Source organism: Eubalaena glacialis, unplaced genomic scaffold (genome assembly GCF_028564815.1).
Source record: "Eubalaena glacialis isolate mEubGla1 unplaced genomic scaffold, mEubGla1.1.hap2.+ XY scaffold_474, whole genome shotgun sequence".
Lineage (NCBI taxonomy): Eukaryota > Metazoa > Chordata > Mammalia > Artiodactyla > Balaenidae > Eubalaena > Eubalaena glacialis.
In genome coordinates, this window is record NW_026871378.1 from 177,216 (window position 1) to 195,263 (window position 18,048).

At 39.0% G+C, this 18,048-nt stretch overlaps 1 protein-coding gene across 2 annotated transcripts in view; it reads left to right on the forward strand.

Moving 5' to 3' along the window:
• Window positions 1-18,048, forward strand: part of LOC133083663 (heparan-alpha-glucosaminide N-acetyltransferase-like) — a 41,505-nt gene that overhangs the window by 12,144 nt on the left and 11,313 nt on the right. For both annotated transcript variants that reach the window (XM_061179768.1, XM_061179769.1), the window contains exon 5: window positions 1,851-1,920. In XM_061179768.1, the coding sequence (XP_061035751.1) occupies window positions 1,851-1,920 (70 nt within the window). The remainder of the gene's footprint in view (window positions 1-1,850; window positions 1,921-18,048) is intronic.

Consider the following 18,048-nt stretch of genomic DNA (forward strand, 5'->3'; position numbering starts at 1 on the left):
TTAAAAGAATAAGGAATGTAATTGACGGAAACATGTTGCACATACAAAAACCAGTGAGTTCACTATGAAGCTAAAAAGCACAAGGCCCCCTCCCCCAACAAAAACAATATTTTGGTTGCCTTTGGGGGTAACAAGGACACCTGGTGTTTACTGATGATCCTGGTAAAGGCAGGACCATCTCTCCTGCCTTTCCTGTTTTGACTATATCTTAGGGTAACGAAATAGTCCTAGATGATGAGGGTAAATTCTTTAGAGAAGGAATCCAGCTAATGTGGCAGAATATTTTGCAACGCCCATTTAAGTTATTGATTTAGGCAAAAGCCATGAGTGGATGGAACCATCCAATGAAAGGGGAACTTTACACGGGAGGGGACAGGCCTTCACCAGCTGAACGTGGGCGTCGGGCACAAGGTCTGAAGCAGGAGGTGCTCCTGATGGGACCTAGTGGGAAAGACACAGCACCTGCGAAGCATTCCTGCCAGAGAAGTGGGACTTCTCGGCCAAGGCTTTACAGCTAACTTCCCATTTACAGGACGCACGGAGGATAGAGGAACAAGTTCAGTGATACCAGGCGAGGGGTCCTGGCAGATCTAGACCTCGAATGAGATGCCCTGATAGGAGACAGCCAGCCTCGTGTAAATCAAGTCAGTGGCTGTGGACCAATGCATGGAGCTTAAGGCACGTTAACAATGCAGGCAAGATGCAAGCCTTGCGTGGATCCTGATTTGAACACATGGACTACAACACACATTTTCGAGGCAACTAGAAAAATTTGAATATGGACTCAGTGTTAGCCAGGGAATTATTAATTTTGTATGACATTGTGCTTATACAGCAACAGGTCCATTCTTAAGAAACTTCTAATTTTGAAATAGTTTTAGACTCACAGAAACGTTGCAGAACAGGGTTTCCATATACCCTTCACTCAGCTTTCCCTAAGCCCCTAAACTGTATAATCACAGTGCAGTGATTCCATGTACGGTGATTGAAACCAGGAACTTCATGCACACAGCGCTATTAACTGAGCTGCGGGGTTCTCAGATTTCTCCAGTTGTCCTCCTCGTGTCCGTTTTGTGTCCAGGGTCCCACAGAGCATTTAGTGATCAGGTCTCCCAGGCCTCCTCTAATCTAACCTCATGGCCTCTAATCAGCCTTTCTTGGTCTTTCACGACCTTGACACTTTTGAAGAGGACTGGCCAGTTATTTTGTTACTTGGGTTTGCTTGCTGCCTTCTTGGGACCCAGAAGAGGCCGTGCGTCTTCAGTAGCGTCCTACGGAAGAGATGCAGTGTCCTCCTCTGGGGGTCACGTAAGAGTTGCATGACGTACATAGACATACATCCTGAAGATGTGGGCATGAAATAGCTTGATGTCTGGGGTTTGCTTAAAAGACTTCAGGTGGAAAAAAAAAAAAGGGTGAGTAGTAGTAGTAGATGAAGCAAGAGTGACAATGTTTGATATTCTAGAGTCTAGGTGACGGCTATATGTGGGTTTATTGTACAGTTCTCTGTACTTTTGTGTATGTTTGATATTTTTCATGATGAAAATTAGCGCTTCCCTCACGAAGAGTATTCTCAGTTGTTAATAAGAAATTTCACATAAGGATATAGGCTTTTCCTTCATACGTTTCCATTTTTATTTGTTTGCCTTTTTCTTTTTTTAATTTTTAAATTTGTTTTATTGAAGTATAGTTGATTTACAATGTTGTGTTAATTTCTACTATACAGCAAAGTGATTCAGTTATACGTATATATACATTCTTTTTCATATTCTGTTTGCATTTTTCATTTACAGATTCACTGTAATGGCACGACAGCTTTTGGTGATGATATGTTTTCTTTATTTTTGCAGCTGTGAGTATCGCGTTCCTTGTCGGCCTGGTGCTCATCATTGTGGTGTCCTTTCTAAGGTTCTCGCTGAGGTAAGCAGGCATTGGGGGGGCCATACTGGGGAAAGTAGAATACAGAATAGCTGTATTCAGAAAGGGTAGTTTGACCATTATTCCTGGATTAAATGAAAACTTACCATGTCCACCATGCCCAGTGTAGTCCTAGGCATTAGGGATTCAGTGTCGAATAAGAGATGGTCCCTGACTTCAGGGAAATAATAACCTAGTGCGAATGGCTCTCTGCCTTCAATTCTGCCACGTGGCTGAAGATGTAGAAGAAAATACTTGAGCAATCATTATTTCCTGACAGACTCTCACATCCTGCCACGTAGCGCATGGAAGAGGCCTGTGATGGTCTTGGGAGGTGCTGCCACACTGACTGTCTTCCTCCTCTTGGCTCTGAACCCAGAGGCCACGCCTCTGGTCCAGCTTCCCAGCTCCTGTGGTGGGGACCTCCGACCTCAGGGTGGACTCTCCCTTGGTTAGGGTCGGCCAGCTTGGGGAGGGGATTCCTTCTCCTGCCTGGTAAACAGCGATTCTGGTGAGTGGATTTGTGGACTGCAGAAGGAAAAGAAAGTGAAATAGACCCAGGCCTGGCACATCACCTTGCCAAGAGAAGGTCTTTCCTCTTAAAAGGAATAAGATTGAATTTTCACATGCTCAGCTGGTTACGGTCTCAGGAAAGACCGTGAGATTTTATTGGTGAGCTGGATCCAAATTGGAAGAAAGAACCTGCTAGCTTGGGGAAGTCCTGCACCTTAGGGGAGTTTATCACTCTGACCCTTTAGGGACGGAGTGCAATCCGCAAAGAGGAGTTGCATTACTTTGGTGATAAGATGTAAATGGTGTTCCAGTTTATTAGAGTGTTTTCATTTGGTGCTTTGGTTGTGAATGTATCTATTACATGATGTTTAAAGTGGTAGATAGCTGGTATCAGACTCTTGCAAAGAGAAGAATCCCACCTTGCCCCACTGTGGAATTGAAACTCCTTTTACATGTGATTCTCCCTTTGCAGCCTGTGGGCACAAAGCTCTTGTGGGGAAAGCAAGGGTCCCTTGTACCTTTCCCCATCACTTTCCAGTGTGCCCATGGAAGCCTAGGGAAGTTCAGATTTGTCTGAACCAGAAAAGAATCTGAAAAAGTAGTAAGAATACAGCATCTTTCTCCTTTTCACTTGGGGAACAAGCATGTACAAGAAAATAAGTGCTTTTTTTAATTTTAATTTTTAAATATCTTCTTTTACCTTTCCTTAGATGGTTCTGTTTTCAAGTTTTCATGTGATGGTGATGTTATTAGTGCTGGATAAACTAGAAATGGGAGTTGAGTTGTAAGGAAAAAAAGAAATTAAAAATATAAGCAATGGGTATATGGAACATGTTTGGATACTGACTTGACCAATTAAACTGTAAAAAAGACAGGAAAATTGAACTTGCTATTTGATAATATTGAGGAATTGTTGATAATATTCTTAAAGGAGGTAATAGAATTGCAGTATGTTTAAAAATAAAGAGTCCTTATCGTTTTCTTTTTTTTAACATCGTTATTGGAGTTTAATTGCTTTACAATGGTTTGTTAGTTTCTGCTTTGTAACTAAGTGAATCAGCTATACATATACATATATCCCCATGTCTCCTCCCTCTTGCGTCTCCCTCCCACCCTCCCTATCCCACCCCTCTAGGTGGTCACAAAGCACGAGCTGATCTCCCTGTGCTGTGCTGCTGCTTCCCACTAGCTGTTGTACATTTGGTAGTGTATATATGTCCATGCCACTCTCTCATTTCGTCCCAGCTTACCCTTCCCCCCTCCCCGTGTCCTCAAGTCCATTCTCTACATCTGCATCTTTATTCCTGTCCTGCCCCTAGGTTCTTCAGAACCTTTTTTTTTTAGATTCCATATATATGTTAGCATACGGTATTTGTTTTTCTCTTTCTGACTTACTTCACTCTGTATAACAGACTCTAGGTCCATCCACCTCACTACAAATAACTCAAATTCGTTTCTTTTTATGGCTGAGTAATATTCCATTGTATGTATGTGCCACATCTTCTTTATCCATTCATCTATCGATGGACACTTAAGTTGCTTCCATGTCATGGCTATTGTAAATAGAGCTGCAATGAACATTGTGGTACATTACTTTTTTTGAATTATGGTGTTCTCTGGGTATAGATGCCCAGTAGTGGGATTGCTGGGTCATATGGTAATTCTGTTTTTAGTTTTTTAAGGAACCTCCATACTGTTCTCCATAGTGGTTGTATCAGTTTACATTCCTACCAACAGTGCAAGAGGGTTCCCTTTTCTCCACACCCTCTCCAGCATTTATTGTTTGTAGATTTTTTGATGATGGCCATTCTGACTGCTGTGAGGTGATACCTCATTGTAGTTTTGATTTGCATTTCTCTAACGGTTAATGATGTTGAGCATCCTTTCATGTGTTTGTTGGCCACCTGTATACCTTCTTTGGAGAAATGTCTATTTAGGTCTGCCCATTTTTGGATTGGGTTGTTTGTTTTTTTGATATTGAGCTGCATGAGCTGCTTGTAAATTTTGGAGATTAATCCTTTGTCAGTTGCTTCGTTTGCAAATATTTTCTCCCATTCTGAGAGTTGTCTTTTCATCTTGATTATGGTTTCCTTTGCTGTGCAAAAGCTTTTAAGTTTCATTAGGTCCCATTTGTTTATTTATTTATTTATTTATTTTTATTTATTTATTTTTGGCTGTGTTGGGTCTTCGTTTCTGTGCGAGGGCTTTCTCTAGTTGCGGCGAGCAGGGACCACTCTTTATCGCGGTGCGCAGGCCTCTCACTGTCGCGGCCTCTCTTGTTGCGGGGCACAGGCTCCAGACACGCAGGTTCAGTAGCTGTGGCACACGGGCCCAGTTGCCCCACGGCATGTGGGATCTTCCCAGACCAGGGCTCGAACCCGTGTCCCCTGCATTGGCAGGCAGATTCTCAACCACTGCGCCACCAGGGAAGCCCCCATTTGTTTATTTTTGTTTATATTTCCATTTCTCTAGGAGGTGGGTCAAAAAGGATCTTGCTCTGATTTATGTCATAGAGTGTTCTGCCTATGTTTTCCTCTAAGACTTTTATAGTGTCTGGTCTTACATTTAGGTCTTTAATCCATTTTGAGTTTTTTCTTTTGTGTATGGTGTTAGGGAGTGTTCTAATTTCATTCTTTTACATGTAGCTGTGCAGTTTTCCCAGCACCACTTATTGAAGAGGCTGTCTCTTCTCCATTTTATACTCTTGCTGCCTTTATCAAAGATAAGGTGACGATATGTGCGTGGGTTTATCTCTGGGCTTTCTGTCCTGTTCCATTGATCTATATTTCTGTTTTTGTGCCAGTACCACCCTGTATTGATTACTGTAGCTTTGTAGTATAGTCTGAAGTCAGGAAGCCTGATTCCTCCAGCTCCGTTTTTCTTTCTCAAGATTGCTTTGGTTATTTGGGGTCTTTTGTGTTTCCATACAAACTGTGCAATTTTTTGTTCTAGTTCCGTGAAAAATGCCATTGGTAGTTTGATAGGGATTGCATTGAATCTGTAGGTTGCTTTGGGTAATATAGTCATTTTCACAATATTGATTCTTCCAATCCAAGAACATGGTATATCTCTCCCTCCGTTTGTATCATCTTTAATTTCTTTTATCAGTGTCTTATAGTTTTCTGCATACAGTTTTTTGTCTCCTTAGGTAGGTTTATTCCTAGGTATTTTATTCTTTTTCTTGCAGTGGTAAATGGGAGTGTTCCCTTAATTTCTCTTTCAGATTTTTCATCATTAGTGTATAGGAATGCAGCTGATTTCTGTACATTAATTTTGTATCCTGCTACTCTACCAGATTCATTGAGTAGCTCTAGTAGTTTTCTGGTGGCACCTTTAGGATTCTCTATGTATAGTATCATGACATCTGCAAACAGTGGCAGTTTTACTTCTTCTTTTCCGATTTGGATTCCTTTTATTTCTTTTTCGTCTCTGATTGCTATGGCTAAAACTTCCAAAACTGTGTTGAATAATAGCGGTGAGAGTGGGCAACCTTTTCTTGTTTCTGATCTTAGAGGAAATGGTTTCAGTTTTTCACCATTGAGAACAATGTTGGCTGTGGGTTTGTCATATATGGCCTTTTTTATGTTGAGGTAGTTTCCCTCTATGCCTGCTTTCTGGAGAGTTTTTATCATAAATGGGTGTTGAATTTTGTCAAAAGCTTTTTCTATGTTTATTGAGATGATCATATGGTTTTTCTTCTTCAATTTGTTAATATGGTGTATCACATTGATTGATTTGTGTATATTGAAGAATCCTTGCATTCCTGGGATAAACCCCACTTGATCATGGTGTATGATCCTTTTCATGTGCTGTTGGATTCTGTTTGCTAGTATTTTGTTGAGGATTTTTGCATCTCTGTTCATCAGTGATATTGGCCTGTAGTTTTCTTTTTTTGTGATATCTTTGTCTGGTTTTGGTATCAGGGTGATGGTGGCCTCATAGAATGAGTTTGGGAGTGTTCCTCCCTCTGTTATATTGTGGAAGAGTTTGAGAAGGATAGGTGTTAGCTCTTCTCTAAATGTTTGATAGAATTTGCCTGTGAAGCCATCTGGTCCTGGGCTTTTCTTTGTTGGAAGATTTTTAATCACAGTTTCAATTTCAGTGCTTGTGATTGGTCTGTTTATATTTTCTATTTCTTCCTGGTTCAGTCTCGGAAGGTCATGCTTTTTAAGAATTTGTCCATTTTCTCCAGGTTGTCCATTTTATTGGCAGATAGTTGCTTGTAGTAATCTCTCATGATCCATTGTATTTCTACAGTGTTAGTTGTTAGTTCTCCTTTTTCATTTCTAATTCTGTTGATTTGAGTCTTCTCCGTTTTTTTCTTGATGAGTCTGGCTAATGGTTTATCAATTTTGTTTATCTTCTCAAAGAACCAGCTTTTAGTTTTATTGATCTTTGCTATTGTTTCCTTCATTTCTTTTTCACTTATTTCTGATCTGATCTTTATGATTTCTTTCCTTCTGCTAACTTTGGGGGTTTTTTGTTCTTCTTTCTCTTATTGCTTTAGGTGTAAGGTTAGGTTGTTTATTTGAGATTTTTCTTGTTTCTTCAGGTAGGATTGTATTGCTCTAAAACTCCCTCTTAGAACTGCTTGTGCTGCATCCCATAGGTTTTGCATCGTTGTGTTTTCATTGTCATTTGTTTCTAGATATTTTTTGATTTCCTCTTTGATTTCTTCAGTGATCTCTTGGTTATTTAGTAGCATATTGTTTAGTCTCCGTGTGTTTGTATTTTTTAGTTTTTTTCCTGTAATTGATATCTAGTCTCATAGTGTTGTGGTCAGAAAAGATACTTGATACTATTTCAGTTTTCTTAAATTTACCAAGGCTTGATTTGTGACCCAAGATATGGTCTATCCTGGAGAATGTTCCATGAGCACTTGAGAAGAAAGTGTACTCTGTTGTTTTTGGATGGAATGTCCTATAAATATCAATTAAGTCCATCTTGTTTAATGTGTCATTTATATCTTGTGTTTCCTTATTTATTTTCATTTTGGATGATCTGTCCATTGGTGAAAGTGGGGTGTTAAAGTCCCCTACTATGATTGTGTTACTGTCGATTTCCCCTTTTATGGCTGTTAACATTTGCCTTATGTATTGAGGTGCTCCTCTGTTGGGTGCATAAATATTTACAATTGTTATATCTTCTTGGATTGATCCCCTGATCATTATGTAGTGTCCTTCTTTGTCTCTTGTAATAGTCTTTATTTTAAAGTCTATTTTGTCTGATATGAGAATTGCTACTCCATCTTTCTTTTGATTTCCATTTGCATGGAATATCTTTTTCCATCCCCTCACTTTCAGTCTGTTTGTGCCCCTAGGTCTGAAGGGGGTCTCTTGTAGACAGCATATATACGGGTCTTGTTTTTGTATCCATTCAGCCAGTCATGTCTTTTGGTTGGAGCATTTAATCCATTTACATTTAAGGTAATTATCGATATGTATGTTCCTATTACCATTTTCTTAACTGTTTTGGGTTTGTTTTGGTAGGTCTTTTCCTTCTCTTGTGTTTCCTGCCTAGAGAAGTTCCTTTAGCATTTGTTGTAAAGCTGGTTTGGTGGTGCTGAATTCTCTTAGCTTTTGCTTGTCTGTAAAGGTTTTAATTTCTCCGTCGAATCTGAATGAGATTCTTGCTGGTTAGAGTAATGTTGGTTGTAGGTTTTTCCCTTTCATCACTTTAAATATGTGCTGCCACTCCCTTCTGGTGTGCAGAGTTTCTGCTGAAAAATCAGCTGTTAACCTTATGGGGATTCCCTGTATGTTATTTGTTCCTTTTTCCTTGCTGCTTTTAATATTTTTTCGTTGTATTTAATTTTTGATAGTTTGATTAATATGTGTCTTGGCGTGTTTCTCTTTTGGTTTATCCTGTATGGGACTCTGCACTTCCTGGACTTGATTGACTATTTCCTTTCCCATATTAGGAAAGTTTTTGACTATAATCTCTTTAAATATTTTCTCAGACCCTTTCTTTCTCTCTTCTTCTTCTGGGACCCCTACAATTTGAATGTTGGTGCGTTTAATGTTGTCCCAGAGGTCTCTGAGAATGTCCTCAATTCTTTTCATTCTTTTTTCTTTATTCTGCTCCCTGGCAGTTATTTCCACCATTTTATCTTCCAGCTCACTTACCCATTCTTCTGCCTCAGTTATTCAGTTATTGATTCCTTCTAGAGTATTTTTAGTTTCAGTAATTTTGTTGTTCATCATTGTTTGTTTGCTCTTTAGTTCTTCTGGATCCTAGTTAAATGTTTCTTGTGTTTTCTCCATTCTCTTTCCGAGCTTTTGGATCATCTTTACTGTCATTACTCTGAATTCTTTTTCAGGTAGGTTGCCTATTTTGTCTTCATTTATTTCGTCTTTTAGGTTTTTACCTTCCTCCTTCATCTGTAACATTTTTTTTTGTCGTTTCTTTTTTTTTTTTTCTTTTTTTTTTGATAAGTGGTGCTGTATTCCTATCTTACTGGTTGTCTGGCCCGAGGTTTCCAGCACTGGCGTTTGCAGGCAGTTGGTTAGAACCAGGTCTTGGTGCTGAGATGAGGACCTCCGGGAGGCCTCACTCCAATGAATATTCCCTGGGTCTGAGGTTCTCTGTTAGTCCAGTGGTTTGGACTTGGAGCTCCCACCACAGGAGCTCGGGCCCGACCTCTGGCCTGGGAACCAAGATCCTGCAAGCCAGTCGCTGGGGGTTCCTACCATCCCCTTAGGTATCTGTGGTCCCCCACCAGTGTCTGGTAGGTGCCCTAGTTGTTCAGAGACACGAATTCCGCGTCCTCCTAGTCCGGCATCTTGACTCCGCCTCCCGAGTCCTTATCTTTTAGCAGTACATACTGAAATATTTATGGATGAAATGATATGTCTATCATTTTCCTTCTTTTTTTTTTTAAATATATTCTTTTTAAAAATTAATTAATTAATTAATTTGGTTGCACTGGGTTTTAGTTGAGGCAGGCGGGCTCCTTAGTTGTGACACACAGGCTCCTTATTTGCAGCTCACGGGCTCCTTAGTTGTGGCATGCGAACTCTTAGTTGCGGCCTGCATGTGGGATCTAGTTCCCTGACCAGGGATCCAACCCAGGCCTCCTGCTTGGGAGCACAGAGTCTTATCCACTGCACCACCAGGGAAGTCCCCTATGATTTTCTTTAAAATGATCAAGCCAAGTCAGGGAAAAGGGTCAGTGGGTGGAAGTATAGATGAAGTAAGATTGACCATGCTTCATAGATACTTGTTGAAGGTGGGTAATGGGTCCATGGTGGTTCATTATACTGGTTTGTCTACTTATATGTATGTATATGTTTGAAACTTTCCATGACCAAAAAAAAAAAAAAAAAGGAAAGAAGAGGAAAAATCCTATGCATTGAATGTATTAAATGTTCAAATGTCCAAATTTTATGCAAAACCTGTGTGAGTATGAAGTTTATTACACTTTTCAGTATCAAGAGAGCTGGAAGCACAGTACATATAAGGGCTTGTAATATTAGAAATGTTATATATAATTTCTATAAGAAAGCCCTCAATGATTTACAGACAAAGACTTGTCTTCTCTTGATTTTTTAATCAAAGAATTGTACTTACTAAAAGGGCAAATTTAATAGTTCTTATATACCAAATTAAAAATGCTAACTATTCATTATTATTTGAAAAATAACAAATTGGCCTGTTAGCTCTGAGTTTGACACAGTTGTTGGGTTGAGAAAGGATTCTGTGTGGACTTTAATAATCGGATGTGGGGACATAAAGTGGAAAGTTCATGTCCTTATGGGCACAAACAAAGTAAAGAAAAGAGAAACTGGCCCAGAAAATTTCAGAAATTGTAAATAACAAACGGTATTACCCCATCAAGTCACTAAGCAATCTTTAGTGTATTGGAAATCAGGATTCATTTCCACTGCAAAGTTTAAAAAAAAGAAAAGGGGAAGTGAAGTAAATCAGAATGTAAACATTGTGTGAAAGAGCTAAATATACTTTTTGAAACATTTTTCCAACTAAGATCTCTCGTTTCAAAGAAAAACCAGTTAAGATATTTATCTTTTGTTAATCATGTGAATCAACTTAATATCCTCTGGATATCTTGTTGCACTGAAGCACCGTCTAGGAGAAAGAACCCAGTACATTAACTGTGAGTCACTCCAAGGTCACTGTCAAACTTTCTCAGTTTGCATCTGTGCATATTTTTTTTTTTTGGCCGTGCCACACGGCATGTGGGATCTTAGTTCACCGACCAGGGATCGAACCTGTGCCCCCTGCAGTGGAAGCATGAAATCCCAACCAGTGGATGGCCAGGGAAGTCCCACATCTGTGCATTTTTATTTGGTTGTAATTGAGTCTGAATACTATGATTTGCTTTTTGTATTTAATAGTTTGTATTTATATTTCTTTGTACAGACATTCTTTTTTTTCCAGGGTGGACAAATTTTTTTTCTTTTGTCTCTCTTTTTTTAAAATTTGTCTTATTGAAGTATAGTTGATTTACAGTGCTGTGTTAATTTCTACTGTACAGCAGAGTGATTCAGTTATACATGTATATACATTCTTTTTTTAAATATTCTTTTCCATTATGGTTCGTCATAGGATATTGAATACAGTTCCCTGTGCTGTATAGTAGGACCTTGTTTTCTATCCATTCTGTATATAATAGTTTGCATCTGCTAATCCCAACCTCCCATTCCATCCCTCTCCCACTCCCCTCTCCCTTGGCAACCACAAGTCTGTTCTCTATGTCTGTGAGTCTGTTTCTGTTTCGTAGATAAGTTCATTTGTGTTGTATTTTTAGATTCCACATATAAGTGATATCATATGGTATTTGTCTTTCTCTATCTGACTTCACTTAGTATGATGGTGTCTGGGTCCATCCTGTTGCTGCACTCTTCCTGCTGTTTTAACAGCCATAGCTCATCCTGTCACAGATGAAGACACTGAGATTAGTCATTGCTGCACTGAGCACGTTTGGTTGTTGCAGGCTTCTGCTATTCTAACTTTAATAGTGTTGTTAATCAGAATTCCAGCCACGGGGAATAATGATCTCATTTCTCCCTCACAACACTTTTTTTTTTTGAATTTTATTTATTTTTTTATATAGCAGGTTCTTATTAGTTATCCATTTTATACATATTAGTGTATACATGTCAATCCCAATCTCCCAATTCATCACACCACCACCCCCACCACTTTCCCCCCTTGGTGTCCATTCATTTGTTCTCTACATCTGTGTCTCTATTTCTGCCCTGCAAACCAGTTCATCTGTACCATTTTTCTAGGTTCCACATATATGCGTTAATATACGATATTTGTTCTTCTCTTTCTGACTTACTTCACTCTGTATGACAGTCTCTAGATCCATCCACGTCTCTACAAATGACCCAATTTTGTTCCTTTTTATGGCTGAGTAATATTCCATTGTGTAAATGTACCACATCTTCTTTATCCATTCATCTCTCGATGGGCATTTAGGCTGCTTCCATGACCTGGCTATTGTAAAATAGTACTACAATGAACATTGGGGTGCATGTGTCTTTTTGAATTATGGTTTTCTCTGGGTATATGTCCAGTAGTGGGATTGCTGGATCATATGGTAATTCTACTTTTAGTTTTTTAAGGAACCTCCACACTGTTCTCCATAGTGGCTGTATCAATTTACATTCCCATAAACAGTGCAAGAGGGTTCCTTTTTCTCCCCACCCAATCCAGCATTTGTTGTTTGTAGATTTTCTGATGATGCGCATTGTAACTGGTGTGAGGTGATACCTCATTGTAGTTTTGATTTGCATTTCTCTAATAATTAGTGATGTTGAGCAGCTTTTCATGTGCTTCTTGGCCATCTGTATGTCTTCTTTGGAGAAATGTCTATTTAGGTCTTCTGCCCACTTTTGGATGGGGTTGTTTGTTTTTTTAATATTGAGCTGCATGAGCTGTTTATATATTTTGGAGATTAATCCTTTGTCGGTAGATTCGTTTGAATATATTTTTTCCCATTCTGAGGGTTGTCTTTTCGTCTTGTTTGTAGTTTCCTTTGCTTTGCAAAAGCTTTTAAGTTTCATTAGGTCCCATTTGTTTATTTTTGGTTTTATTTCCATTACTCTAGGAGGTGGATCAAAAAAGATCTTGCTGTGATTTATGTCAAAGAGTGTTCTTCCTATGTTTTCCTCTAAGAATTTTATAGTGTTTGGTCTTACATTTACGTCTCTAATCCATTTTGAGTTTATTTTTGTGTATGGTGTTAGGGAGTGTTCTAATTTCATTCTTTTACATGTAGCTGTCCAGTTTTCCCAGCATCACTTATTGAAGAGGCTGTCTTCTCCATTGTATATCCTTGCCTCCTTTGTCATAAATTAGTTGACCATAGATTTATGGGTTTATCTCTGGGCTTTCTATCCTGTTCCATTGATCTATATTTCTGTTTTGTGCCAGTACCATATTGTCTTGATTACTGTAGCTTTGTAGTATAGTCTGAAGTCAGGGAGTCTGATTCCTCCAGCTCTGTTTTTTTCCCTCAAGACAGCTTTGGCTATTCGGGGTCTTTTGTGTCTCCATACAAATTTTAAGATTTTTTGTTCTAGTTCTGTAAAAAAAAAATACCATTGGTAATTTGATAGGGATTGAATTGAATTTGTAGATTGCTTTGGGTAGTATAGTCATTTTCACAATATTGATTCTTCCAATCCAAGAACATGGTATATCTCTCCATCTGTTGGTATCATCTTTAATTTCTTTCATCAGTGTCTTCTAGTCTTCTGCATACAGGTCTTTTGTCTCCCTAAGTAGGTTTATTCCTAGGTATTTTATTCTTTTTGTTGCAGTGGTAAATGGGATTGTTTCCTTAATTTCTCTTTCTGATTTTTCATTGTTAGTGTATAGGAATGCAAGAGGTTTCTGTGCATTATTTTTGTATCCTGCAAACTTACCAAATTCATTGATTAGTTCCAGTAGTTTTCTGGTGGCATCTTTAGGATTTTCTATGTATAGTATCATGTCATCTGCAAACAATGACAGTTTTACTTGTTTTCCAATTTGTATTCCTTGTACTTCTTCTTCTTCTCTGATTGCCATGGCTTGTCCTTCCAAAACTGTGTTGAATAATAGTGGTGAGAGTGGACATCCTTATCTTGTTCCTGATCTTAGAGGAAATGCTTTCAGTTTTTCACCATTGAGGATGATGTTTGCTGTGGGTTTGTCATATATGGCCTTTATTATGTTGAGGTAGGTTCCCTCTATGCCCACTTTCTGGAGAGTTTTTATCATAAATGGGTGTTGAATTTTGTCAAAAGCTTTTTCTGCATCTGTTGAGATGATCATACAGTTTTCCTTCTTCAATTTGTTAATATGGTGTATCACCTTGATTGATTTGCCTATATTGAAGAATCTTTGCATCCCTAGGATAAATCCCACTTGATCATGATGTATGATCCTTTTAATGTGTTGTTGGATTCTGTTTGCTAGTATTTTGTTGAGGATTTTTGCATCTATATTCATCAGTGATATTGGTCTGTAATTTTCTTTTTTTTGTAGTATCTTTGTCTGGTTTTGGTATCAGGGTGATGGTGGCCTCATGGAATGAGTTTGGGAGTGTTCCTTCCTCTGTAGTTTTCTGGAGGAGTTTGAGAAGGATGGGTGTTAGCTCTTCTCTAAATGTTTGATAGAATTCACCTGTGTAGCCATCTGGTCCTGGTATTTTGTTTGTTGGAAGATTTTTTTTTTTTTTTTTTTTAAACATCTTTATTGAAGTATAATTGCTTTACAATGGTGTGCTAGCTTCTGCTTTACAACAAAGTGAATCAGTTACACATATACATATGTTGCCATATCTCTTCCCTCTTGCATCTCCCTCCCTCCCACCCTCCCTATCCCACCCCTCTAGGTGGTCACAAAGCACCGAGCTGATCTCCCTGTGCTATGCGGCTGCTTCCCACTAGTTATCTATTTTACATTTGGTAGTGTATATATGTCCATGACACTCTCTCACCCTGTCACATCTCACCCCTCCCCCTCCCCATATCCTCAAGTCCATTCTCTAGTAGGTCTGTGTCTTTATTCCCATCTTGCCACTAGGTTCTTCATGACCTCTTTTTTTTTTTCCCTTAGATTCCATATATATGTGTTAGCATACTGTATTTATTTTTCTCTTTCTGACTTACTTCACTCTGTATGACAGACTCTAACTCCATCCACCTCATTACAAACACCTCCATTTCATTTCTTTTTATGGCAGAGTAATATTCCATTGTATATATGTGCCACATCTTCTTTATCCATTCATCCGATGATGGACACCTAGGTTGCTTCCATGTCCTGGCTATTGTAAACAGAGCTGCAATGAATATTTTGGTACATGACTCTTTCTGAATTATGGTTTTCTCAGGGTATATGCCCAGTAGTGGGATTGCTGGGTCATATGGTAGTTCTATTTTTAGTTTTTTAAGGAACCTCCATACTGTTCTCCATAGTGGCTGTATCAATTTACATTCCCACCAACAGTGCAAGAGTGTTCCCTTTTCTCCACACCCTCTCCAGCATTTATTGTTTCTAGATTTTTTGATGATGGCCATTCTGACCGGTGTGAGATGATACCTCATTGTAGTTTTGATTTGCATTTCTCTAATGATTAATGATGTTGAGCATTCTTTCATGTGTCTGTTGGCAATCTGTATCTCTTCTTTGGAGAAATGTCTATTTAGGTCTTCTGCCCATTTTTGGATTGGGTTGTTTGTTTTTTTGTTATTGAGCTGCATGAGCTGCTTGTAAATCTTGGAGATTAATCCTTTGTCCGTTGCTTCATTTGCAAATATTTTCTCCCATTCTGAGGGTTGTCTTTTGGTCTTGTTTATGGTTTCCTTTGCTGTGCAAAAGCTTTTAAGTTTCATTAGGTCCCATTTGTTTATTTGTGTTTTTATTTCCATTTCTCTAGGACCTGGGTCAAAAAGGATCTTGCTGTGACTTATGTCATACAGTGTTCTGCCTATGTTTTCCTCTAAGAGTTTGATAGTGTCTGGCCTTACACTTAGGTCTTTAATCCATTTTGAGTTTATTTTTGTGTATGGTGTTAGGGAGTGTTCTAATTTCATACTTTTACATGTACCTGTCCAATTTTCCCAGCACCACTTATTGAAGAGGTTGTCTTTTCTCCACTGTATATGCTTGCCTCCTTTATCAAAGATAAGGTGACCATATGTGCGTGGGCTTATCTCTGGGCTTTCTATCCTGTTCCATTGATCTATATTTCTGTTTTTGTGCCAGTACCAAACTGTCTTGATTACTGTAGCTTTGTAATATAGTCTGAAGTCAGGGAGCCTGATTCCTCCAGCTCCATTTTTCGTTCTCAAGATTGCTTTGGCTATTCGGGGTCTTTTGTGTTTCCATACAAATTGCGAAATTTTTTGTTCTAGTTCTGTGAAAAATGCCAGTGGTAGTTTGATAGGGATTGCATTGAATCTGTAGATTGCTTTGGGTAGCAGAGTCATTTTCACAATGTTTATTCTTCCAATCCAAGAACATGGTATATCTCTCCATCTATTTGTATCATCTTTAATTTCTTTCATCAGTGTTCTATAATTTTCTGCATACAGGTCTTTTGTCTCCTTAGGTAGGTTTATTCCTAGGTATTTTATTCTTTTTGTTGCAATGGTAAACGGGAGTGTTTTCTTAATTTCACTTTCAGATTTTTCATCATTAGTATACAGGAATGCAAGAGATTTCTGTGCATTAATTTTGTATCCTGCTACTTTACCAAATTCATTGATTAGCTCTAGTAGTTTTCTGGTAGCATCTTTTGGATTCTCTATGTATAGTATCATGTCATCTGCAAACAGTGACAGCTTTACTTCTTCTTTTCCGATTTGGATTCCTTTTATTTCTTTTTCGTCTTTGATTGCTGTGGCTAACACTTCCAAAACTATGTTGAATAATAGTGGTGAGAGTGGGCAACCTTGTCTTGTTCCTGATCTTAGTGGAAATGGTTTCAGTTTTTCACCATTGAGGACAACGTTGGCTGTGGGTTTGTCATATATGGCCTTTATTATGTTGAGGAAAGTTCCCTCTATGCCTACTTTCTGCAGGACTTTTATCATAAATGGGTGTTGAATTTTGTCGAAAGCTTTCTCTGCATCTATTGAGATGATCATATGGTTTTTCTCCTTCAATTTGTTAATATGATGTATCACGTTGATTGATTTGCGTATATTGAAGAATCCTTGCATTCCTGGAATAAACCCCACTTGATCATGGTGTATGATCCTTTTAATGTGCTGTTGGATTCTGTTTGCTAGTATTTTGTTGAGGATTTTTGCATCTATGTTCATCAGTGATATTGGCCTGTAGTTTTCTTTCTTTGTGATCTTTGCCTGGTTTTGGTATCAGGGTGATGGTGGCCTCATAGAATGAGTTGGGGAGTGTTCCTCCCTCTGCAATATTTTGGAAGAGTTTGAGAAGGATAGGTGTTAGCTCTTCTCTAAATGTTTGATAGAATTCACCTGTGAAGCCATCTGGTCCTGGGCTTTTGTGTGTTGGAAGATTTTTGATCACAGTTTCTATTTCATTACTTGTGATTGGTCTGTTCATATTTTGTTTCTTCCTGGTTCAGTCTTGGAAGGTTATACCTTTCTAAGAATCTGTCCATTTCTTCCAGGTTGTCCATTTCATTGGCATAGAGTTGCTTGTAGTAGTCTCTTAGGATGCTTTGTATTTCTGTGGTGTCTTTTGTAACTTCTCCTTTTCATTTCTAATTTTATTGATTTGAGTCCTCTCCCTCTTTTTCTTGATGAGTTTGGCTAATGGTTTATCAATTTTGTTTATCTTCTCAAAGAACCAGCTTTTAGTTTTATTGATCTTTGCTATTGTTTTTTTTGTTTCTATTTCATTTATTTCTGCTCTGATCTTTATGATTTCCTTCCTTCTACTAACTTTGGTTTTTGTTTGTTCTTCTTTCTCTAGTTCCTTTAGGTGTAAGATTAGATTATTTATTTGAGATTTTTCTTTTTCCTGAGGTAGGCTTGTATTGCTATAAACTTCCCTCTTAGAACTGCGTTTTCTGCATCCCATAGGTTTTGGATCGTTGTGTTTCCGTTGTCATTTGTCTCTAGGTATTTTCTGATTTCCTCTTTGATTTCTTCAGTGATCTCTTGGTTATTTAGTAATGTATTGTTTAGCCTCCATGTGTTTGTGTTTTTTATGGTTTTTTCCCTGTAATTGATTTTTTTTTTTTTAAACTTTCAGGGAAATTTATTAAAGAGAAACATTGACTGAAACCATTGAACACAGGGCATAACAACACACAGAGGAACTTCTAACGGCCACCGGATCCAACAGGTCCCAGCTCCCCATCCCAGGGTCCCCAACAAGGTGCCTCTACTGCACCCCACCAGGCAGCCCTCCATCCCCCCCCAGTCTCCCTTCCTCAGGGCCCCGCGGGTGGCCTCTCGCCAGGACAATGGGCACTGGCAATGCCCGCTCCCCCCGGGGCAGCCCCTCCCCCTCTGGCCCACATGCCCGGGGCCTGGCCCTGCCCTATGGCGGGCACAGGACAGTCCCACAGCAGGGCACGTGCCACCGAGCCGAGGACGTGGAGTCCCGAGGAACAGTGGGGTGGCCCAGCAGAGCACAGGCCCCGGGGTCCTCCCACAGACCTCCTGCAGC